Source organism: Lontra canadensis, unplaced genomic scaffold, assembly GCF_010015895.1.
Source record: "Lontra canadensis isolate GAN:19392208 unplaced genomic scaffold, GSC_riverotter_1.0 scaffold72, whole genome shotgun sequence".
NCBI classification, from domain to species: Eukaryota; Metazoa; Chordata; class Mammalia; order Carnivora; family Mustelidae; genus Lontra; species Lontra canadensis.
Genome location: NW_022631066.1, coordinates 1,157,342 through 1,182,500, shown reverse-complemented (window position 1 = coordinate 1,182,500; position 25,159 = coordinate 1,157,342). Strand labels below are relative to the sequence as shown.

At 44.0% G+C, this 25,159-nt stretch overlaps 1 protein-coding gene across 7 annotated transcripts in view; it reads left to right on the top strand.

Moving 5' to 3' along the window:
• Positions 1–25,159, top strand: part of KIAA1217 (KIAA1217 ortholog) — a 289,157-nt gene that overhangs the window by 116,151 nt on the left and 147,847 nt on the right. Inside the window, exon 3 of one of the 7 annotated variants that reach the window (XM_032880809.1) lies at positions 19,535–19,615. The exons of the other annotated variants lie outside the window; for them this stretch is intronic. Within the exon in view, the coding sequence (XP_032736700.1) occupies positions 19,535–19,615 (81 nt within the window). The remainder of the gene's footprint in view (positions 1–19,534; positions 19,616–25,159) is intronic. 7 annotated transcript variants of the gene reach the window in all.

Genomic DNA, 25,159 nt, shown 5'->3' with positions numbered 1-25,159 from the left:
CCTAAGCATTTTAATTAGAGAGACAACCACCTGCCCCACATACTTGACGAATTTTGTAAACACTGTGATGACAGAAAAGATGGTTGAAAGGACCACTTTTTTAATCAAAAATTTTAAGTTAAAGATAATATTTGTACGTGGTAAACTCTTCCACTTACACGCCCGACACACACCCACAGAATTAAAAGCTTCTATCCTAAATTCTCAGTCCTTCTTTCTAAAAGTAAGCATGGTTAACAGTTTCTTGATAAGTCCTTTCCCAAAATAGTAAATGCATATCCCAGTAGAACTGTACACAGCTTCTTTTTACATTTATATAAATAATCAGAATGTACAATTGTTGGGTGCCTTCCTCCTCCTTTAATGACTCGTCTTCAACATACACATCAGGTCAAACAGGTCCAACTCATTTCTCAGTGACTATGTTGTTTACTGCTGTAGAGATTATCATGCTATTAAACCCATCTCCTATGCAAATTAAATAATCATCTCTCTTGTTTCTACTTTTCTCAATCTGCAACCCCTGTGTTCGGGTCGTTGTTCTGTTTATCAGGAAGGCAAAGCTGCTCAGTCAAACATCCTGTTCATATATCTGGGTTTTTACCTCCAGCTATTCTATCAGGGTAAATTGCTGTAAGTAAAACTGATTGCTCAGGATGCTTACAAGTTCTACCAGAAAGGTTGTGCCAATGTCAATATCCCTGCAACATGGAAGAAGGCTATTTTTTCTATTATTGCTAACCTGGATACCAATTTTTTTTTAATTTTACATATCTAATAAGTGAAAAAAAAGACACTCATTGTTTTGATTTATTTTTTTTAAATAAATGATGTTAAGGTATATTTTCCTATTAATTATAGCTGATTTTTGTATGTTGATAAAGTTTTAGTTTGTTTGCCCATTTTTGAGTTGGATGATGACTGACTTACATTGATTTGCAAGACTGCATTATAAATTAAGGGATTAACTTTCCACCATAACTCTTGGAAGTACTTTTTTCTAGTCTGTCTAGTCTGTTGTTTGTGGAGAGATTTTTTTTCCCCCCTTAGAAGTTTAAAATTTTCACAAAATCAAATTTAGAAATCTTTCCTTTTGTATTTCTGCCTTTTAGAGTTGTGTTTTTAGAAAGGCCCTCCACATTCAGATATTACACATTACAAAATTGTTTGTGTTTTAGTTTAGCACTTTTAGAGTTTAACTTTCTTAGGCTGTACTGTTTGATCCAGCTAAAGTTTATTTGGGCGTTCAGGAGTTTGACAAGGTTTCAGCCTTATTTCTTTTTCCAAGTGGCTAGTCAGCGGTGCCATTACCACTGACCAAATAATTTAATATTTCCCCTACTGATCTGAAATGCCACCCTGTGAGACACAAATTTCTGCTTGCATTTGACTTTATTTCTGAGCTCTGTGTTTGGTTCCATTGAACTGTGTCTCGCTTTTCTGATTCCTGTATGTTTGAGGTACAGTGATTTCAGACATGAGTCAAGCAAGGGGTAAGATTAGCCATTGTTCTGCTTCGTGCATACGCACGCTGTTTAGTGCCTACTTAACGAAGGGACGTCTGTTTTCCATTTTCTCTATTAACTAATGTTCGTGATAACATTGTGTCATCTGAAAAAATTAACTTCTGCTCTTATACCAAGCTCAAAAAATTGAATATATGCCAAATTAAAAATAAACAAGGTGACTTTTTAAAATAGCATGAAAAAGAATGTTTTTCAAATTGTATCTAGAACTCTCACTTCTGTGACATCGTTCCATAAATAAGGCATTATAGTATTTCTATGCACGTACACGTTTATAGGAGATCAGTCAGAAAAGTGTTAGTATTTCTTGTGCCATGTCTTTCGGTATGTGGCCCATCAAGCAGAGTTATGGCTCGTCCGGATCTGACGGATTTCATATAAAGGCCTTTGCTTTGGCAGTAGTTGCGACCTATTCACTTTCTGAGGTAAATCTTGTAGATTAGGAAGTTGAGGTTTTGGGGTAGAATCCAAGAGTCAGTTCTGATCTTATTGTTGGGGAATGTGGAAACCTAAAGCCTTCCTTTAGCTAATAACGCGAATAGTGGAGGATCTTTTTTCCCCCCATACTAATTAAGTATTTTCTAAAAGACAGTGAACTTTTAACAACAGGAGCTTAACTGGTTATTTTTCACAGATCTGTGCTTAAACATGGTCAGAGAATGGTCCCTGTTTTAAAATCTCCTTATCTGTGCATGTTGTCGTTTAAAGGAGGAACCTTAACTATTTATGTGGAGAGAAATGAGATTTCTTTCTGTCTTCATACGTTTAGTGGTAGATTCGTGTCTTGGGTCCTATTTTGAGTTACAACTGATTGTGGATTCAATGAGTTGCAACAATTAACCGTTTTTTTTTGTTTTTTTTTTTACCTCAGAATCAACTCTGCAGAGTATCTCAGGCAATCAGTTATCAGCTGTGCAGGGGGTAGATCCATCTTGAGCCAAATGAGCAGTTTTATTGCTTCTTTTCAATAGAACAAACATAGGCGCTGATTTGTCCCAGACCTTGTCAGAGAAGCAATGTAGGTGTGTAAAAAAAAAGTATATTCTACAGTCTTGTCTTCAAGTGTGAAAAAAGCTTTTGCAGTCCAGCTAACTTGAGACACCAAGCGTAGTGATTTCTTCACAGACATTAGGACTGAAAATGAACAACCTGTATCTTCCTCTAATACCTAACCTGGGGCTTGGGAAAAGCCATGGCAGAAGGCAGTGGAGGGACAGTTGGAGGGCTTGGCTTGACCTCTCCTCAGCATCCAGCCGCAAGTAAAGCAGCCGCTTGGTAGGAATAGAGCAGGGCTTGCCTACATATAAGGCTCTTTCTGAACAAAAAGAGACAGCCTAGACCAACTGCAGTCTACCTCAGCGAGCCTTCCAAAGGGCATCTGTAATAGTCCAACATTTGAGGTTAAAAAGCTCAAGGAATCAGAAGATTGGGAAAATACGAAAGGAACCATTAGGTGAAATGAAATGTGGCAAAGATCTTGATTCAAATTTAATTGAGTCCAAAGTCATTCCTCTCTGGAGAGAGCCATTCGGATAAGACCTAGCGTTGACTGAACACACAAGCCAGGAATTACTGTCATACCACCAATGATACGCTAAAAATAATTTGCCGTCTGAGCCCTTCTTATATCTTTAGGTTCTTTGTAGAGAACCCAGGCTAGGCGTCGTTCTTTCCGTTCACTTTATTTTGCTCTCATTTATCTTGACTGTTGACAGTATTTTATTAATACAATTTTTTTTAGATTGTGGTAAAATAAACATAACACAGAACTTTACCATTGACCATTTCTAACTGTACAGTTCAGTGGTGAAATCATTACTGAAATCATACAGTATTTGTCTTCCTGTGTTTTACCTCTTACCTCACTTAGTGTAAGTGTCCTCAAGGTTTAGCCCCGTCAGAATGTCCTTCCTTTCTGAGGGCTCCTTTTAAGGTCTGAGTACTATTCTGTCATGTGGATATACCACCTTTTGTCGTCCAGTCATCTGTCAATGGACGTTTGACTTTTAATCAATAAAATGGACCCACATGACCATTCCCTACAGGAATATACCTCAACAAAATAGTTCCAGAATTTGTAAATACTTCCCAGTTAGACTTCTGCCGTTGTTGATAACTGTGATCTGGCTTAGTGAGTGTTACTAGTAGAAGAAATGATCACTTTAGAAATGAATTGCAACAATTGATCGCTAGCCTTGAGAATTCGCATCTTCTCACTTCAAGTTCAAGCAGCTGCAGGATCCAATCAACAAAAAGCCAAAGGACAAAGGTGGCAACCACTTGGTGAGAAATGTTTGTTTTCCTGAATCGATTTCCCTGTACCCGGCGTCCAGAAAAGTGTGTTTTTCATGGACATTTTAAGGCCTCTAAGCTTGAGATGTGGGTTTGTTTCCTCAAAGACCCAGTACGTGATCTTTCTCACCAGACTCTCTCTCAGGCTCCGCTAGGTAAACAACTCTGAGGTCCGGAAAATGGGAGTGAGGGGAGTCATTTAGATTATTTCACATCCTCTCGCCCCAGAGTACTTTCCTTACTCAACACTTTCCTCACGTTTCTCAGAGGAAAAAAGAAATGGAAACTTGGTACATTTATTTTTTACATACATGCCAGCTTTGACCATTCTTGGCAGTAGGTGAGCAGGAGATTAATGATGGGGATCACGCCATGGAAAAAGCCATAGGCTTTACATCACAATTTTTTGTTTTTAAAACATTTTGTTTTCATAGCTGGGGATTACTCCATTTGCAGAGGGTAGGGAGAATGAAAAAATATATATAGTAGAATAAAAGAGAGAGTACTCATTCCAAAAAAAAAAAAAAAGACACAAAGATGTAACCAATTCCATTTCAGTTTTGGGAAGAAATGCTTTGAGTTTTGAGGCGAATGAACAGGAAAACATTCTTATGCGTATGCTATTGTGCATACCATTCCTTGCCTGAAGAAAAAGACCATATAACGAAGAGGCAATTATTGTCCCAATGTACTTAGAGTATAATTATTCTTTTTTTTTTTTAAAGATTTTATTATTTATTTGACAGAGATGACAAGTAGGCTCAGAGGCAGGCAGAGAGAGGGTGAAGCAGGCTTCCCGCTGAGCAGAGAGCCTGATGTGGGGCTTGATCCCAGGACCCTGGGATCCTGACCTGAGCTGAAGGCAGAGGCTTTAACCCACTGAACCACCCAGGTGCCCCAGAGTATGATTATTCTTATCCTAAAAGGATCACCAATAGATTTACTTCAAAAATAGAAGTGACTTTAGTTCATTTCAGTATTCACATAATGGACTTGACTTATTTGTCTGCTGTACATTAAATGGTAAAAACTTAATTGAGGATAAATTACAAAGGAAAATAAAAGCATGGGTATAATTCTAATATGTAACCAATTGAGAAATGAAAAAAATAGAATTCCATTAAAATTTGTTTGACTTAATGTAACGTTGGGGGAACATAGTGGGTAGCCTGATAATCACAAATAGCTAGAAGTTTGTAAGTGGATGGCCATTTAAAAATTAAAGACATTTATTTGTTTGTTTGTTTTTTAATAACATATAGTGTATTATTAGCCGCAGGGGTACAGGTCTGTGAATCGTCAGGCTTACATACTTCACAGCAGTCTCCATAGCACATACCCTCCCCAGCATCCATCACACAAGCACCCTCTTCCTACCCCCCTGCCCCCGGCATACCCTCAGTTTGTTTTGTGAGATTAAGAGTCTCTTATGGTTTGTCTCCCTCCCAATATTTGGGTTTTGTTTTTTTTTTTTAAAGCAATCTCTATACCTAGCGTGGGGCTCGAACTCATGACCCTGAGATTAAGAGTGGATGCCGTAGCGACTGAACCAGCCAAGCGTCCCACCATTTTTATTGTCGGTGGATGCAGTGGTTTTAGAATAGCGTCTCTAGCACAGTGTAGCAAATGGACAGATTCTTAGCTCTGAGTATATACTCACAGCAACTATCTCTATCCTTTTTACTCTGTATTTATGGTATAAGAGATCTTTTAAAAATTATCTTGATTTTTTGGGTAAAAATTACCTAAAGATAAAGGGAAGTTGTATTTTTTTTTAAAGATTTTCTTTATTTATTTGACAGAGATCACAAGTAGGCAGAGAGAGAGGAGGAAGCAGGCTCCCTGCTGAGCAGAGAGCCTGACGTAGGGCCTTGATCTCAGGACCCTGAGATCATGACCTGAGCTGAAGGCAGAGGCTTTAACCCACTGAGCACCCCAGGCGTCCCGAAAGTTGTATTTTTTTGAATGAGATGTTAGTGCGGTCTTAGAAAACTGTATACATACTATGAAAGTCACCTCCTATGTGTTCTGTAGGGTCTTGTAGATAATGGAAACCAGAAAAATCTAAGTTAAGAGAGCTCAGGAATAAGCAGGCTGAATTCTTATACCTGTTCTGGGAGCAGTGAGTTTGGTGAAAAGCAATGATTTGGGGAAGAAACATGAGGTTTGACAGAGTGCTCCCACAGGGTAGACCCAAGTGTGCAGGGTAATCTGGGGTCTCACGGTTTTATAGGAGGTTATGTTGACTATCACTAGGTGAATATTAACTTTGTCATTTTGTGAAGGACATGTAACCGTGACCATGTGAAAGAAAGGGGGAAAAAAAAAAAAAGACTGCCAGAGTCAGCCAGCGTATAGTATAGAATACTGGGGAACGCCTAACTTCTGTGTGTATCTTAGGAGGAGATTTGAAGAGAGGTTGACGAGAAAGGATAAATATTTTTTGAACATGGACCCAATGCCAGGTGTGAACTCCTCCCTGAAACGACATGGTGGTGTTCCCATTTTGCAGATGAGAAGACTAAGGCTCAGTCAGACTGTTGTTTAGGAGACAGTATATCTAGGACCATCTGATTCCGAGCCTGTGCCCTTTCCCAAACAGGCCCCTGCTCCTGGTCAGCTTCTTCTAGCACACACTCATCTGGAACGTCCCTCCTATAACCTGAGGCAGTCTTACCCGCCCTGCTTTGGGTGTTGGAATGGGCATGCCAGTGTCTGAAAGCCATTAAGGAAAACAAGTCACTGGCTGGACACCCTGAACGTCTTCCGATTAGGAGAGCTTCGCGGAGAAGTAAAGTACCAAATGATTTTTCTTCTTAAAAAGAACGGAATCTCTCTCTTGAGTAGATAGAGATTGTTGGCAAGTTCACGTGCATCCTGGTCAGCAGAAAAGAAATATAAGCAGTAATGAAAAACCTGTGGACTCAGAATACCTTTAGCCCCCAGAGCTGCAGAGCAGGCCTTCGGGGAATGATGTTGAAAGGATGCAGAATGGAGGGGGTGGGCATGAAGAGAATTCTGGTCCAGGGGGAAAAGGCAGGGAACAGAAAATGAAGAGATGGAAGGAAGGCACGCTGGGTGGTGACTTTTCACCCCTGGATAAGGTGGTGGAATCTGCTTTTGTTTCACTGCTTAGCCCCTGAGTAATTTTTATTTTTTTGTAAAGAAAGAAGAAAATATTTTTGAGGTAACTCATTACCTTTTGGCTTTAGGCCTAGAAGCCTCAGAAGTTAAAAGTAATTTTATATGCTGCAGATGCTTCCTGGTTTTAAAACTGAGACCTGGCTTCGAAACAATGATGACATCAACACTGAAGGATATTATTCTTCCATATCATGTAATTCCAGTAGCAGCTGGGGGGTGGGGGAGTCTTTACGAACATAGGAGGAGGGGAAGTAGTCCGACGTAGATCATGAACTAACCAAAGAAAAGATATTTAGCTTGATTTCCATTGTAGGTAAAGATTAATTTGGACTGTGTTCTAGTTCTGAGACAGTACAGTGGATAAACCTGTCTTGCCTGTTAGTATTTTTAAAAAGGCTTTGATATTGATTACAGACTTTTGATGTGTTTTCATGACAGTTCAGACTACCCACGCCCTAAAACACCAATAATTAAGAAAAACTCTCCTTCAGAGGAGAATCAAGGCAACTCTGCATCCATGATTTAATTTTTGACGTCTCTGGAGGAATGCAACAAGCTCTTTTTAGCCATTGGTAGTTGATCTTGAAATAGGTTATGTACTTCCTCTGTAGTATGCTAGTGAGTCTCAGTTTTATTCTTGAGAGCATGAAGTTAAGTGGTAGAAACAAAAGGAACTTCATAGAACCTTGTTTCCAAATCCTGTCCTCCTATATTCTCTAGACCCAGCTGACAGTAGATGGGTAACATTTATGGTTGGTCATACCTACCGGGCCATGTATTTCAACTGTTACTTTTTGGAAGAGTGGATATATGACTTTGGGATCCAGTTCTGACTTCCTGTGTGGTTTCCTCTCTTCCCTGCCTTGGGCTTCATTTTTTTCTAGAGTTCTTGAAGTCCCTATAACCATGCCCTTCCCAGCACAGTCCAGGGTCATTGGATGTGTCTTCGTGACTGTTTGGTCATTTGATGGTGTTAGGTGAGTGTAGGTGTGCTCCTCCACTGTGCCCAGAAGACACACCAGCAGAGGCTCAACCACAGTCAGGGCCTATTGCCCAGTGTGAAATGAGAGATTCGTCCCGTAGGAGAGGGGAAGCTGGGGAGCCAGTGAGAATACAGGATTTTTCCTCACCTTGTGTCTAGGCTCATGAACTAATGAAAAACAATGAAATAAGGAACAGTTGCCTTTGCATAATTTATTTCATTTCTGGATCCCTTTTGCATCCTATCAAAATCTCTGCTCTACAAAGGCTCTACTAAATTATTGGTACTAAGCCTATCTGATAAGGTTGCTGTTGTGTCTCTCCCCAGGGGTCTCTGCACTTTTAATAATGGAGTCAGTCCAAACCCCCTGCTTAGCTAATCAAGGAATTGTGGGTTTGCAGGGTCAGCTGGCAGGTTGGTGTAGTGTTCCTGGAACAAGATGGCTTCTTAGTTCCCATGAAATCACCCTCTTCTCCCACAGCCCAACCACAAGCCACTACCCTGCCTGCTCACAGGGCTGACACTGCTCTGTGGTTAATAAAAGAGATAAGAGCCTACACATGCTGGTGGCTGGTAACATGGTAGGAAGACCTGTGTTCTCCTGCCTGAAAGTTTAATATAGCCCAGGGTTGGGAATGGGCCTTCTGGTCTACCTTGGCATGGATCGCCTTCCCAGCTGGGCTGTTTTGCCTCCTCCCAGGGTGGCGAATGCTGGCCACCAATATGACTGTTCTGTGTGGACACTTGAAGCCTGCCTTCCCTCTCTGCAGCACTGTTTGCTCCCCTGGACTAGGAAAGAGGGCAGTAGACAAACCTACATCAGAGCCAAACATTGGATCACACTTGCCACATAAGTCTCTTGAGCTGATCTAAGAGCTGCATTATGAATGGGGAGGAGAGGTGACCCACTGAGATAATCCTTGAAAGAGTGATCCCATCCTTAGAAAGTTGGCCTTTGTTCCAGTGTTCTCTACAGAATAATCATGGGCCACATCATACTTTAACATTTCTAGGTCATTAATTGCAAGAGGTGTGTGTGTGTGTGTGTGTGTGTGTGTGTGTACTTGAAGTATCCACCTAAAAATGTTGCTTTACCCTTCTCAAAAATGGGCTCTCATCTGCCCATTTTAGCCAATGGTGGCCAGAGCACCACCGTTCCATTGAAAATGTAATATTTTCTTATGCCAACCAGTCAAATGCTCTCTGTTTAAAATGCTGTCCTTCACACTGGATCTGAAAGCTCTTCAGTGACATCTCAGAGAGTCAGCCCTGTATTGAGAAGGTCATTGTCAAAGTAGGAGTAAACAAAGAATCAAGGTTATTCTTGCTCTGCACTCTTGCCCTCAGAGTGAGTTACCATTCCCAGAGGCACAACAACCATGCTGTGCTTGAGTTATGTGTTTGCGAGTGGGATTTATTAGCTTTGGGGAGGAAGGAGAAGGTCATCGTGATACTTGGTAAATTATGAGAGGGGGGTCAGAGGATCAAAAAGAGGGAGCTCCCTGCCAGAAATTCCTGGCTAAGAGTCAAAAGACCATGGAGCAAATAGTTTGGACATGATGAGTAACCTTCTCAACTTCATCCCTCAGACCCTCAGGCCCAAGAGTGTACCCCAAAGGAGGGAGCAGAGCTTTGCAGGAATTTGGAGGTGGGAGGATGGTGGGTGGCCAATTTCTTGTGGGTTTCTACAGTGAGTACTAAAGGGTAAAAATAGTGTCAAGTGTTCCTCAAAAGCTCTAGAATGACCCTATATTACGTCCACATCCTCCTCAGACCCACAGCGGCCTCCCGGGTCTTCCAGATGGAAGAGGAGAGAGTCAGACCAACAGGAAGTGCTCATCTCAGTGATGTGGTTTCCTCTTCGCTCCCTGACGGAGGGTCTCTCCTTCCCTTCACTGAACAAGATGTCCTTCAGAGGAGGGAAAAGAAAACCTCCTTCCCCCCATGGGTTGACATTCCAGTAGTGCACCTGCCCTCGGGTCTAAAGGACATGAGATGGGACCGCCTTGGTAGACGGTCCAGGTGGAAACGCGTGGGAACTCTAAGTGTCACCCCAGCACCCATGCGGCGCTTGCTTCTGGTGGAGCACCGCCTTCACAGTGGCGCTGTAGTTTGCTTGTGAGTTAACTTCTGATTTCCTTTCTCTCAGTGTCTTTATCACTGCCTCTGTTCTATCCTATATTTACGACTTATTTCAGTAACGTTTTGATGGAAGAGTGTCAGGGAGTTTCTGTAGTAACTTTCATTTGCAGCTTCAACTTGCGGAAGTTGATCATCTTAACTGGTGTTTGAGAGCCTTTTAATGGCCCCAGCCAGTGCCCCGTTGATCATTTTTGAACTCTGATTTGCACCGCGGCTCCAGAAATTCCATACTGAGGATGCAAAACAGGACCTGTAGGACTTTGAATTCCGCTGAGAGGTTCATTTCTCTCTCTCGATCTCGCTGTCCATTTTTCAGTGTAGGGCCAGAAGCTCCTCGTGTCCTTGGAGAACTGCTTTCAGCTTTTTGCTCCTTCTCTTTCCAGGCAGTTAGCAAAAGTCTGTTCAATTGTTGAACTGTTATGTGTGCACATTCTTTTTTAATTCATTGTATCAGAGGGATGCCTGTTACACATCTTCAAGAAAACTCCTAGAACCCAGCCTGTTGTTTCAAAAGATTGAGATCTTATTTTATGAACAAAAAATTTACCTGGGTATTAAAAATGACAACATATGGTATTCCTTCAGCTGGAAGAACATATGAACTCCAGTAGCTTCAAAATCAGGCTAGAGAGCTGTAGCTGGGTTGGTTTCTTTTCACTCCACCACAGATTATTTTCCTTAATTACAATGTTAAAAATACTAATTTGTAATTATGGCCCCAGTTATGTTGTATTAATTATAATTATAATGTTTTATCACACAGACTAGCAACTGATGATGGCCCTTGTCTGTTTAAATAATATCAATCCATCTTTGAATTTAGGAAATGGCGCCACTTACTCATTTAATCGATGTTAGCAGTGAAATGAAACTGTCGAGAAGACTATTTGTGTACGAAGGCATTTTTATCCCAATAAAGTTTATAGCTTTCACAATAATCTTCAACCCCCCATACATATTTCTGGGGATTGCCAGACTAGAAAGTGGGAAATGGGGAATGAGGCCAGGCTCTAGCACCCAGCTCTTAGGTAGCATGGGCTAAAGAGGGCTGGTGGGTTGGCTGAGCCCTGTCCATGCAGCTTTGCACACCTGTGGCAGCAGAGAACTGGAGATCAGAACACCAATTTGCCTGGGGTCAGGGAGGTGGCAGCCCCACAGGCAGGTGGGCCTTAAGGACAGCATGTCTCAGGGCCCGGACCCCCAGCTGGGGATGGGGATCTGCCCACCATGAGACATCTGCCACCATAATTCTTACTTGCTCATGAAATGAAGCAGCATGTTCAAGTTGAAGGTCTTGCATCCCTGCAGCTAAGAGGCCTGGAGTGGACAGAGCCAGACCTCATCCTTCAGCAGCAGAACATTCTAGGAACTCTGGTCTATGTGTGTTTGCCTCCAGCTCCTTCTCCTTGAGAAAAGCACGACTGCTTTATTATTATCAGAGCCAATGCTTTTGTCCAGTTTCCTCCTTTGCCCTTCTTGGTGACATTGTGAGGTAGGTGGGATGGTTGTTGCCACTTTGCTGGCGTGAAGGTGAACCTTGGCGGTTTAATGGGTCCAGTACAAAGCCTAATGTCAGCCTAAGTAATTCATTCAAAGCAGAACAGTGAAGGAGTGCTGAACCTAGGTCTTGTACCCAGGTTCTTCCCACCAGTGCTTGGAGCTCCGGCTCTACACACTAGGCCTTCCTCAGTAATGGCTATGAGTGCCGCGCTCTGGTGTGGTCAAGGATATTAGGAGGCGGTATGCCTCTGGGAGAGACCCAAAGCTAAGGTCTGCCATAGAGATTGAATCTAACTCTTCATTTTGCACATAAGGAAACTGAGGACTGGGCCAATGCCTGAGTTGCATTGAGTGCCCAGAGAACCTTCTACAACCCAGACTCGGACTGTCTGCCCAGTGCTCTCTGGACCACTGAACCTCACGTCTCCCTCACAGAGTGGCATTGGCTGTTATTCTGCAAACGCCCCATTCATGTCACCTCCAACCGTTATGGAAACTTCTGGAGTAGATGTTTTGTGAAAAGGCCGGCCAGTGCTTCCCTGTTATAGGTAGTAGGTAGGGGAAGGAGAGATGTTCAGAGGCATCCTTATCCTTCAGCTGGTTTGGGTGGTGTGAATCCCCTTGCTTCAGGGGCAGGTTGGTCAAGATCTAAGAGATTCTAGTCTCTGTGACGATTTTGTCTGGGAGAAGAGGGAGGATCGAAGTTCCCGACTGGTTTCAGTAAATGATCCCATTTTTGGTTCTTCTCAAGCAAGGCCTGGTCCCATGGTGGCCTGACTGAGGCAGGTGTCGATGGGCACCCAGCCCCCAGCAGGCAGTGTCACTCCCCTTACAGCAACAGCCACTGAAGAAGGATGGAGTGGATCACAGAGGTTTGGAATAATGAGGGAGAAATAGAAATCTGGGATTCAAAGCCCCCCCACTTTTAAAGTTTTGACTATTTTTGTTTCCCCTGAGTTTAGTGTTCAGGGGAGGAAGGTTTTGGTGGACATCGAAGGGAAACCCTGCCAAACAGAAATTCCACATCAGATGGAGATTTTCCTCCTTCCAAGAAGGTGTGAGAGTAGCCAAGAAGCATTAAAGCATGGGGGGGAAGTCAGGGTGACGGGTAGGAACGCTCTGGATGGAGCATGGGGGCTGGGGATAGTCCCACGGGTTTTCTGAGGAGGCTCATGTGAGCTTTGGGGAGTTTCTGGGCCGGCTCCCGGTGCCTGGACTCCTCAGACCTGAGCTAGTCAAAGGGACAGGAGGTAAGCATTCAGATCAAGCTTGCTGTCAAAGCCAAGGCTCCTTGAGCACCAGGGTCTCCTTCCAGCCTTTCTGTTCGTTCTGGAGGGAAGTCTGAGCCCTGGAGAGATCCCTGCCGTCCTGGTGCTTACGTGGAGGGTGAGGACGGGCAGAGAAGAAACATGCAAGCAAATGAGCTGTCTCGCGTGTCAAGTAGCATTAAGTGCAGTACACAAAAATCGGCAGAATTCTCAAGGAACTGGTCATTCCGATGCCCAGAGATTGCATCTGGTCAGGGTGGTTCCAAGATACCTGTTCCCCTTGTGGAGCTGACTGGCTTAACTCTTCCCAGACATTTTCTCTAACACTCCCTGGGGCGCTGTGCTTCTTTTCCTTCTTTGGTAAGTGGAAGTGTGGAGGAAGGACCTTAGGAAAGCCTGCTGAGATCTGTTAAGGAGACATGGGTCATTTTATAACTAGTATCCTCATCCTCATCCTTCCCTTTGCGTGAGACCCAACCTTTGCGGATCTCTCCAAGGTCTGTTGCATCGTTTTTTGCCGTATTCTGTGAGTTACGAAGGGTGGGGTTGGAAACCCCAGAAGTGGAGAATGACTAGGGTTAATACCACAGTCTTCCACAGCTGCTGTGTCGTTCAGAACACTGGCCACAAACACCATGTTGTGTCTAGAGCTTGGACCGGTCAAATGTCTGCCCAGAGTGGGACAGGTTTCCTTGCTTACTTTGCAATCCGCTTTTGCAGGCCACAGCAAGGTAGTAGAAATAACTGTGTAACCGTGTAAACCCACTTTTTTGAAAGCCAGCACTCCATTGTATGCATAAGTCGACAAATATATTTCATTTTTTTAAAAATTTTTTAAACATCAGACCCCCTCCCTCCATTGGAGTCACGAGAAGACCAGCACGGGAGTTGTGGCCATCCTGATGTGTGAGGCATGGATTTCTCATTTTTTAGAACTTATCTCACTTCATACAACAAAACTAATACAAATATTATTATTACTAATTTTTAGCACTTTAAGGATGAGGAAACTGCACGTGACTCATGACCTTGTCAGTATTTTCAAGGTGAGGTGCCCCAAGACATTAAGAGTTGAACTTGAGGCTCAAGGCTAGTTCTCTCTTTCCAAAAGTTATATCCCCCATCACTGGTATGAATTCACTGTAGAATTATTTGGAATTCTCAGGAAATTTGAAATTCCTAGGATTTCTGCCCTGAATCTTTTTCTTTTTCAGATGTTGCATTTTTTTTGGCGGGGGGTGGGGGAGGTCTGTTTACTCTTGAGAGTTCCTCAGACTTTATCTTATGTTTTAAGGTTATTGTTAATTATAATACTGACCATGACTCACAAAGTCTCTCAAGGCTACCTACTTTTATTCCATCTTTCGTATCTTAAACATTTTTAGAAAGGAATTATGTACAGTTGGGTCTCTTCGCAGAATTAACTTTTTCTTTTTACCCCGAATAACCTAAAATTGCTTTGGTCCCCAAGTTACTGGTAGAACTGTGTGTCTTTAGGATAGAATGACTTCTCACACAATTTCCCCAACATTGGCTTTTGTGATGTTCTTTAGTTTTGCGGGGAGGGGGTGCTGCTACGAATTTTTCTTTCTTCAATGGCAACTTCATTAGACTTGCAGATATCAGCTCTCTGCTGTCATCGGTGTTAATGACACAAACGGTCACCCGTTGTAATTTTTTCTGACTGGTTACATACAGCGAAAATGCACTGTACAAGGGACTCTGGGGCATTCCGAAGAGCTGAAGACTGACTCCAGGCCATCAGTGTGAAGTGTGTCTTGTTTCCTCCCAAGACTGGGATTTCAGCGGTTTCCTACCCTCATGCTAGGGACTGCATTCATGGTACGCCTCGAGTTCAAGGCGCCCCCTCGTGGTGCGACTGATACATAATCAACGTGAGAAAAAAACGACAAGCCAACCAGTGATAAAGAGGCTGTGCATTCAGATACGATTTTACTGTTCTCACCATTTTTAAGTCTATCAAATGAACAAAATCTTGTTTTCTGATTTTCTTTTAAATTCGTCTGTAGCTGTTTATACTGTATTCAGCACTTCGAGTTGGGGCAGGGAGAAACGAATCAGAAAAGCACAAGTCGCAAATCCTGGGCAACTTTTAAATAAATACACACACCCACACATATATTTTAGTACAAAAGTAATACATGTTTATTCTAGAAATGCTAGAAAGAACAGATAAAGGGTAAAAAATCATGATCTGACAACCCATATGGGCCAACATTTTGGTGTATGTTCTATTTTTTTTTCCAAGTATATAGACTCAAGGAAAACCAAACACATGTCGTTTCACCTACCATGATTTTTCCCGATTAATTATACCCATGAACTCCATTCTTTGTTGTTACAGGCTCTGCTCCTTCATCATTGCTAGTGCCTGCTTAGTTCGGTTGGTTCCGTGGTGTGCACGCTTGTTTATTTCCTTAATTTTTTTCCTTATTTCCTTATTTCCTTAAATTCCTTATTTATTTCCTTAAAGTCAGTTGCTTGAAATCGAATGCTGAATCAGAAGGATATGCACCCTTTTAAGGCCTTGGGTACTTATCGCTTCATTATTGTCAGTAAAGCATCTTTGGGAGAATGTGGTTGTTTTTAACAAAGGCTTCAAGTTCCTAGCATTTGCATTCTTAGTTTGTGCCAGGAATTGTGCCTCTTGGTTTCCGTGTCCCCATCCCATTTGATCCTCATAACAACTATGTGAAGTAAATACTATTATTGTCCTCCCTTTCCAGATAAGGAAAGTCAGGCTTACAGAAATGAAGTAGCAGTCTGTGGTTCCAAAAGCAGGAGACAGAGGGCTTTCAGAAATTGGGTAAAAATAGCCCTTTGCATCCCTTGAATCTTGAACTAAGTGGAAACTAATACTGATAATTCTCCATTGGTAAAATAAAGAACAAGGGTATTGGCAGTAAGAGAGGAGGAAGAGGAAATAGGGGTCCGCCAATTTAGAAACATGAAGAAAATTCTAAGTTAAGGCTCTGGCAATTAGATCTTCTTGTTAGAAGAAGATGCGGTGGACAGCTCAGTGATTACTGTGTAATTATAAAGTCTGGGGAACTCCTAATACAGACATGTTTTCACGAGATCTTGTCGTTTTCTTCATGAACACATTTTCTTTGACCACAGTTAGTCTTCAGACCGCTTAAATTACTCCTAAATAGTCGACAGTTGACTAGAAGGAAAGTGTATCAGAAAGCCTTCCATTTCCGGGCAAAATCAGAACCTTTTTTCGAGCTTTTCAGTTTTGGCAAATCTCCAAAGCCCTTTATGATTCATCTCTCTCTCTCTCTCCCTTTCTCTCTCTCTCTCTCTCTCTCTCTCTCTTTCTCACTCCCAAGGGACCTATATTTCCCTTTTGCCATCTTTACCAATATTCTTCTCTTTTCCTATTATTTTTATGTAATTATTGTTATCCTAGAAAATTCAGAAAAAGAGCAAACGGCATCTACCCAGTATCTGCTCTTCCTGTTCTGCCCTTCTCAGGCTCGTCAGTCCTGTCAGTCCTGTCTTTATTCTTAGGACGGGGGAGCTTTTGAACCTCTTTCTCTTCCTGCTGCACTTAGCCTCTGAAAGAGATCTGAAGCACCTTTCCCCTCTGTAGTTTCCCTTGACCGTTTTCTTCTGTTTTTTTGTGTTGGTTTTTTTTTTTTAAGATTTTTATTTATTTGCTTGAGAGAGAGAACGTGTGCATGGCGGGGGTGGGGGGTGGGCAGAAAGAGAGGTAGAGGCAGGCTCTGTGGGACTCGATCCCGGGACCCTAGAGCAATGATGTGAGCCCAAGGTAGACTCTTAACTGATCGAGCCACCTAGACACTCCGACCATTTTCCTCTTAATGATCACTACTGGATTTACTAGGAGTCTTTGAAATAATCAAAATGTCCTTCTGCTTAATTTTTATGGCATTGTTATGATCACCGCTATAGCTTTTTCCGTGAGGTGAGGCTTGCGTTTTCCCAGTCACGTTTTCCCATTTTCCCTTAGCTTGATGTAGCCTCGTGATGTCCATAAACGACAGCTCGCCATTAAAATTCTCTGAAGGGACTCGTAGCCACTCCTTCCCCACCCACACTGATTTTTTTTTTTTTTTTAGGAACAATTTTCTGTTTTATGGTCAAATCTATAAATCAGACTTCCAAGCTCTACACACTTGATTTAACCAGAGTATGTGAGTGGCCTAATAAGATCCAGTTTTCCCCCTCCACTTCCTTACTGGCGGGGCTCAGAACCCGCGGAGCTCGAAACATTTCACACACAGTACGGAACCTGCCGACAAGGGAGGAGGTTTTCTCACTTGAGTTTAATTCTGTAATCCTGGGAAAAGGTACCTGGCATTCCAGAACTCAAGTTCCTGTGGCCTCAAGTTCTGGAACACCTTGTCTGTAGGAACTTCTGCAGCTTCTAAGAGAGGAAGGCCTCCTGCTTCTCCAGCACCCCAGAGTCCTTTCCTCCCAGCTTCTGTGTTTTCCTCGACTTCCATCCATGAAGCTGGGAAAAAAAGCAACTGGTAGAGTTGGCTGGTGTTTGTTCCAAGTTTGAAGCCTTTGACCTCTCCTGTGTTTCTGCCCCTGCTTTCTTGAGTTTCGGACAGCTCTTGCCTACAGCAGCTGCTTTGGGGCCATTCCTTGTCCCCTTCTGTCTTAGTATTCTGTTACTACTGGGCCTGTTTCCTCTGCCGAGAGTCCCCCTCTGGAGAGTGGTTGGGTTTTCTGCCCTCCTGGCAGCCTCTTTATAGGGGCGCTGGTCTCCCCTGCCTTCTCCTGCTCTCCGCCAGCACTGAGCAGGGCTGTCTGGTCTCAGCCCATTTTATTCCCCGTGTCCTTGGCCTGCCGACTCTGGTTTTCTGCACCCTTTTCCCCTTGCCTGTCCACAGAAGCTCGTCACGTCTGTCACCCTGCTTCTGTCCTGCACGTTTATTTACCACGCACCTACAGGGCTTTATTATTTGTGATCCGACTTCGGGAGATTTCTTTCATAGTTGATGAAGCCCGTAAAGAATCGGAGAGCCTACAGCAAGCCTCACCTTTCTAGAGAGAATATATTCACCCAGCAAAGGGCTTTTATGAGGCCAATCCAGCTCATAGCTCTTCTCATGGTGTCACCCTTTTTTTCCTCTTCCGAGTCCCTTCGAGTTATTTTCCTTTTTATGGGCCGCCTCTGAATGCATTCTGGGTAGACCATTTTAGTACCGTTCTTGTCTGGAGACCCGTCTTTGGGTTTGGGGATGTCGCCATTGGTATTAAAATGTTCTTTTTTTTTTTTTTTTTTTAAGATCTTATCCATTTATTTGAGAGAGAGAGAGAGAGAGCATGAGCTGAGGGGAGGGCAGAGGGAGAAGCAGACGCTCCGCTGAGCAGGTAGCCCCATGTGGGACTTGATCCCAGGACCCTCATGACTGGAGCCGAACGCAGACGCTTGATCCCTGAGCCACCCAGATGCTGTTCTTTTTCCTATAGAGATTTGTGTCTGGTATGTATGAAACCGGGTTCTGTAAATAATATAAAGTTATTCAGAAATACAAGAAAAACAGATTATATATACGTATTCTCTCTGTGTCTGTTAATGGCGGGATGGATCACGGATACTACGTAATTCAGTTAGGACGAGGTTTAGAGGCTCCGTATAGGTTGGTCGTTCAAATGTTGTGTCTGGATTATTTTACTTCATATAATCTCAAGGTGCACTCCTGTTGTAGCGTGTGTCTGAATTTCTTTCCTTTGTGAGGCTAAGTAAGCTGTTACGTGTATATGCCGTCTTTTGTTGATCCACTCATCCATTGGTGGACACGGGGGCTGCTTCTGCTGTTTGGCCGTTGTGAATAATGCTGCTGTGAACGTGGGTGTGTGGACATATTTCTCTGAGCCTTCAGTTCTCACTGGCTGATTTTGGATTCTAGAGTAAATCATTTGCTCAGCAGGATTATGGAAATTTTCATTTTTTAAAACAAAAAAGTGTTTTTCTGCCATGGTCTTTTCAAAAGAAAATAAAGTCTAAAAATTAATCTGTGGATCAAAGAGAACTGAAATATTTAAATACTGGCCAGAGTAAACTAAAGACGCATACTCCAGGGTCACCCAGGTTTCAATGACAGAATTAGTTCCCTCAGTTGTAATCCTGACCTTCCATTCCTTTAAGTATTCACGCTGGGTCTAATCATGAGAGTCTTGTCATCCTGTGGCAGAGGACAGGCTCAGAGCCCAGTGCTCATGAGCCAGTCTTCGTAGAGAAGCCTGGTGGCTAGTGCCAATCAAGATGGCAGGCTGGGCCTCCCCACCCAACTGCCCTCAGACTAAGGAAGGCATTTCAGTCTGGTTCAACAGGCTCCCATAGCTCCCCTGCAGCCTTGGGACAACCTCAGGACAGTGGGCCCAAGTGACACATTCTCAAACGACAAGGTGAATTTAGATACAACTATGGCAAGATATTGTAGGGAAAACTCATTGCCAGTCAAGGCTTGCTTTCAACATTTCAACATTCTTCCTAAAATACAAGGATGGGACTGTCACCGTTTTCTCCTTCTTTGAGCGGGACAGGGGTTGACTGTGATACATTTTCCTCATGAATGAATAAATGGTCCATGTTGGTCAACCTCTTCTTTTTCTCTTCATATTTTTCACCCTTTTTCTTGTCTATCTTTTTTTCTCTCTCTTTTTCTCCTGTCATGCAGGCTTTGCAGTGCATGCTGATCTCTCTTCAGGCAGAACTTGACATTCAAAGGTACTTGATGAAAATTGAATCAGCTCAGCGAGTTAGTACTCCCACCTTTTCTTTCTCTGCATTGAGTTGTACCTCACCTCCTGCCTTTTTATTCCTTTGCGTGTGGCATTCTAATCAGCATCCGCCGCTAAACCCGGTCGTCTGTCCTTTCCCCCGCTCCCCCAAGGCCTGACTTAAACCCATCAAAGCCAGCCAAATGCTTGCTGCATTCTGAAACACGTGTGTGTGTGTGTGTTTTAATTATGAGAGTTAATATTCAAGTGAACACTAATTGCATGCTTGCTTCCAAATATTTCATTTATTTTCCCCAAGTTGAGCTGTGGAATTGGCAGTGATGGGGCTAAGTCAGAGATCATAGTATAGTCCTATGAAGCATGGGTCTCTCCATCGGGACCCCCTTCTCCCCAGCTTGCTTGAGGCACGGTAGTCATGGCGGTCAGACAGAAGCTGTGTCCTTCGGATTACCTCAGAGCCCTACGGCTCTTCCTTCCCTCAGCTCCAGGACATCCCGTGTAGGGTCCAGACCATTCTGCCGAAGTGCATCTTCACAATATAAATGAGAGGAACAGACACACTCACACAGGACTCAGTGTGTGCCAGCCACTGTTCCAAGTGCTTTACAAGTACCGACTTCTCACAGCAGCCCAGGGGATGGGCATGCTGGGGTCCCCATTTTACAAGTGGGGAAACCGAGGCACAGAGAAGTTAAATTACTTGCCCAGGGCCACATCGTTCTAATAAGTAACAGATTTGGGATTTGGCCCCAGGCAGTCTGGGCCCAGAGCTGGCTTTCGGCATACTATTTACCCACAATCCTCTTGTCCTCTAGGTCATAATGGGTCCGTTTAGAACTAGAAAGGGTGGGGAGAGATTCCAGTGCTTAGACACCTGGCTCGGCATTGGACACTGTGCCACCTGACCCTTTGGCACATTGCCACCTACCTCCTCTCCCCTCCCCACCCGCTGCCAAACGTGGCCTATTTCTTTCTCGTCTCCTGAGCGTACACAGGTCTGAGGTGTTTGCTCCTTGCTGTGAGGCCTTCAACACATGGCGCTTTAGGAAGCCTGCGCCAGACTGGCCTTTGTACAAAAGTGGCCTTCCTCCCATTCCGTCAGCCTTCAGTGACCACACTGATTTCATTGCCTTTCCCTTTTTTTTTTTTTCCTTTAAAGATTTTATTTATTTGATAGAGAAACGGGGCTGGGGGGAGAGCATAAGCAGGGGGAGAGGCAGAGACAGAGGGAGAAGCAGGTTTCCAGCTGAGCAGAGAGCCCAATGTGGGCCTCCATCCCAGGACCCCAGGATCCTGACCTGAGCCGAAGGTATACCCTTAACTGAGCCAGCCAGGAGCCCCTGTTTTCATGTTTCTGTAATTTCTGTAATTCATCAAAAGCAGAGGTAGCTTGATTCTTTCCTTGCATGTGTGTTGTGCGTAACGGGTGCAGTTGGGGAAGAGAATGGCTCGAGGCTCCTCCCTGCAGCTTTATCTGCGACCATTTTTAACCGTGCCTTTCTACTTTCAGAACAGAGATTTGACTTCCCGATGTGGGCTTCTCCATCATAAACCGTGCAGTTTGGGGTCCACCTCACTATTCTTAAAACAAATTGTCAGCACCAACTTTTTTTTTTTTTTTTGATGTATCAGCCAATAATAGGATATATGAGAATTTTTTTCAAGGGTTCTTTTTTCAAGCATTTATACCCAAGTTACAATGACAGTAGTGTATTTTGGAGGATTGGGATATAATAAGGTAGGAAATCTTCCTTTCTGGTAAAGGAGTCCCACTCAGCCTCTGAGGATGTCACATTCTCCATTTGGAAACTGGAAGTCACCATTTACCCACGTCAGGCAGAGTGGACACGGAAAAAGGTTGGTCATATTCTCTCCTCTCACACGGGGCCCCACAAGCTAAGGGACACCCCGCAGTACCTCAGGGAGCCCAGCTATCTAGAACCACCCTCATTTTTGGTTGACAGATTCCTGTGTCTTATTTTTCAGTGACCCCTCACCACAAGCACATCAAGTAGATACTCTGATTAGTTTGGAGAAGTGCGAGCAAACGTTCAAAAAACCTTCACATGGGGTCACTGCCGGCACATAACAGGGTTGGAGTCTACGAAGATTCTATAAGAATAGTGTGATAAAAAGGAAAGAGGTCTCATTCTAAATCTTGTCTTCCGTCTTCCCAAACCCTGATGTGCTCTCCTAGGGCAGCTCTAGAGGAAAAAAGAGACTCAGCCTGAAGCTAGACCTTTCACAGGTCTTTTTTCATTTGAAAAGCATTCCTGGGCCCTTGGGAGAGCAGCTGGTGGTGGTGGTGATGTTGGTGATGATGGGGAGTGTGTGTGTGTGTGTGTGTGTGTGTGTGCGCGCGCGCGCGCGCGTGCGCGCCTGTGAATGGGAGTTGGAAAGTATCAGCAAAGCCTCTTTTCAGAATGTCTCAGGAGGGCCTGGCCACAAGCATTTGGAGGCATGGAGGCCTTGGGCACCCCAGTGTCCCTGCTGGCTCAGCTCCCTCCCTGGGGCCTTCCTCACTGGGTGTTGCGGGGGACACCTTCAGATCTCCCGGGACAGACCAGGGGAGGGGCCTCGGCTAGCAGGGAAGGCCTCTTCGGTTTCATAACCACACCGCTCAGCTGTAGGGGCCCCACTGCGGCCTGGGCGTGGGCATGAATTTACAGCTGGCTTTGTTAGGAGGCCTTCTCTGGGGTCTGCTTAGCCCTCGGTGTTGTGCTGGTTGTCTTGCAATTTCAAAGCCTGCTAGCAGGCCCCTTCCCTTTCATCACCATAATAACAGCAGCCCTGACTTGGACACCTTTTATCCTGAAGCCTTTTAAGTGCATTCCTGGCTCTCTGAATTGTAAAGGCATCTGGCTTCTCCCAGTGAGGACAGCAGGAGCCCCAGCCTGTGAAAATTACTTGTTTCTACGGCACACCTTCTTGGTGCAAAATAAAGCAGAAAAGAGAGAGAGACTGAGTGATTGATTCAAGGCAGCTTGATAAAGAGACCTCTACCTTGGGTGGATAAACTAAAAATCCGAAGGCAAAACCTCAGAGGAGGAGGAGACAAAATTTAGGAGTACAACGAGGTGGGATTGGCTTGAATGTTAAATTTACGGTCAGCCTTTCTTCTATATGCGACATTTTATATATGTTCTGCATCCTTCTCATTATGGCACAAAGTACTGTTTATTACTGCTTCAGGATGTGAAATTATTTTCCTTGTTCGAAATTGTAGAAGTACTATTGTTTTGCTCATGGCATCAGAGGAGGGTGTCCATCCGCGGAATAGACGGGGTCCACAGGGAAACCTCAGTGTTCTCCAGTCGGCCTTCTACTCTGTATCCACTTGGTCAGGAGGAAAGCAGGACACTGGATAAGAATGGCAGGAGTGTGTGTCTGAAAGGGGTGGGGGGCTTAGCTAACGAGATCCAGATTTGGAACTTGCTGATGGTGTAACTTTCTATCCCCGCGGAAGAATGCTGAAGACAGAGGGAGGCCAGCCTGGCCTTATCTTCTTTGAAAAGTCTTGGTCACTTTCTGGCTTTGGAGGGAGGTCCGAGAACAGCCAGTTCAAGGTGTTGCTTCAGAAAGTGAGTCTGGGTCATACTCCAGGTAGGACACGTGGCGGGCAGGTGGCCTCCAATCCGGAAAGTGGAAAAGGCTGCCCCCCCCCTCCCCGCGCTGACCCGGCAAGGGGCTCACGGCCTATCTGGAAGGTAACTGGTTTTAGCTGCTCCTCTAGGCACAAATGACTTAAAGGAAAAAAATGAGAAACGGATCATCTACATACCGTGAAGGGGTTGAAATGTAGAAAATATCCAAGAGACTATAAAGTATGGCTAAAACTTCAGATTTACCTGGAGTCACATTTTAATCCGAACTTTAAAGTTAAGTTATGGTAATGGTGTCAGAATGACAGATATGGGGGCGGGGGGAGGGGAAGAGCTTCAGATGTGAGAATCTTGTCTCCTTAAAAGGTAAAGCACATTATCTGCATGTCCAGAATGTAATGGATGGCTTTGGCTCTTCTTCCTTAGCTGTAATCTTTTTTGGAAGTGGAAGTCCACACAGTTCTGGATTCCTGCACAGTTTTGCATGGCATGAAAATGAAAATGCGTCTTCATACCCCTGCCCTGTCTCCCCCTGCCCCCGCCCCATGAATTCCTGTCTTCCTTTCAGGGGCCATCTAGAAGGATGAGTCCTTTTACCTGGAATCTCATTATACAGAAAGAATATGCTTGCAAGGACAGGAATGAACCGCAGAATCTTCAGGTCACCATAGACAAGCATCTTTCTGGATTCTAAATGTTTTGTGAGCTAGTCTTCCCTTCCTCTGATCAGCTCTTTAAAAATACGCTTATTCAGTCATTGATCTGCAAAAGCGGGCTATTCTCATTTTGGAGAAAGAAAGAGGAAATTATGTTACTCAGGATACTACCATATAAAGAAATCCAGTGCTAATATCTGGGTTTATTGTTTCCATTTCTCAAGTTATATGTAAAATAAATAAATAAATAAAAATCCTTTTAAAAGCCCGGATTATGATGGCATGATGCTCCATGGTTTGGTTCCATGGTAATTTGTTAGTGCACCTTCATGTGACTCTAGGCTTATTTATTCTGTATTTCAGATGTCATCTCTACAGATTTGCTCCCCGACCCACTAGTGCAGGAATTGTCCCCTCTCTAATTTTTGCAAATCAAATTAATCTGGCTTGGCTTCAGCAATTATTGAGAAATTGATTCTTGTCACTTTGGGGTCATAAATCCTAAGGACAGCATCTAGTCCCATAAAACTGGGTAAGGTTTCTGAGTCTCCGGGGACTCCGTATAATGGCCTTCTAGCAGTCCGTGTGCGGTGGGCTTATGGGGGTGTCTGGCAAGCGTCCTAAGCTTGGGCACTGGTTTCAGCCGCTCTAGCGTGCCACACATCCATCCTGCTCGGTGGGGCCACTCCTTGTAACTGAAATCCAGGTCTCCATGATTTGAGGAACACCACAACCATGACCACCACCACCGACCTCAAAACTAGCATCCTCTAGCTGGCCCTCCAAATCATTCACCCCCTTTTTCCTGCCCAATTAGCAATCTTCCTCTGCTCTGCAGGGTGGGAGGACCCTCCCATATTTATTTTCCACATATCCTTACCTCCTAAACCTAATCTAGGACCAGGGTCTTTCTGGTGGCCTCTGTAGCATGAAGACACTGTTAACAGACCTCCCCCGGGATGACCTGAGAACAGAGGCTTGGCAATTGTTTCAGAGAATAGGGGTTAGGAGTAGATGTTCCATATTTTTTTGTTTGTTTGTTGCTGACAACGATGAGGACATGATAAATTCATATCTCAAAAGAGTCATCCACCACAGAAACAGCTTGAAAGCGAGTATCTATGTAGTGGAGTGCTTCTTTAAATAATGAGGAGGCATCCTTTCTGCACCAGATGCCTTCGTCATTTGTTTCTTGGGATCTGTAGAAGGTTCTTTGCGTGGTGAGAGGGGGTTAGCGGAGGGGTCCCGCACGGCTCGCAGAGGGGCTCGCAGGGCTCAGTGACATGCCTGTGGCCGGATCTAG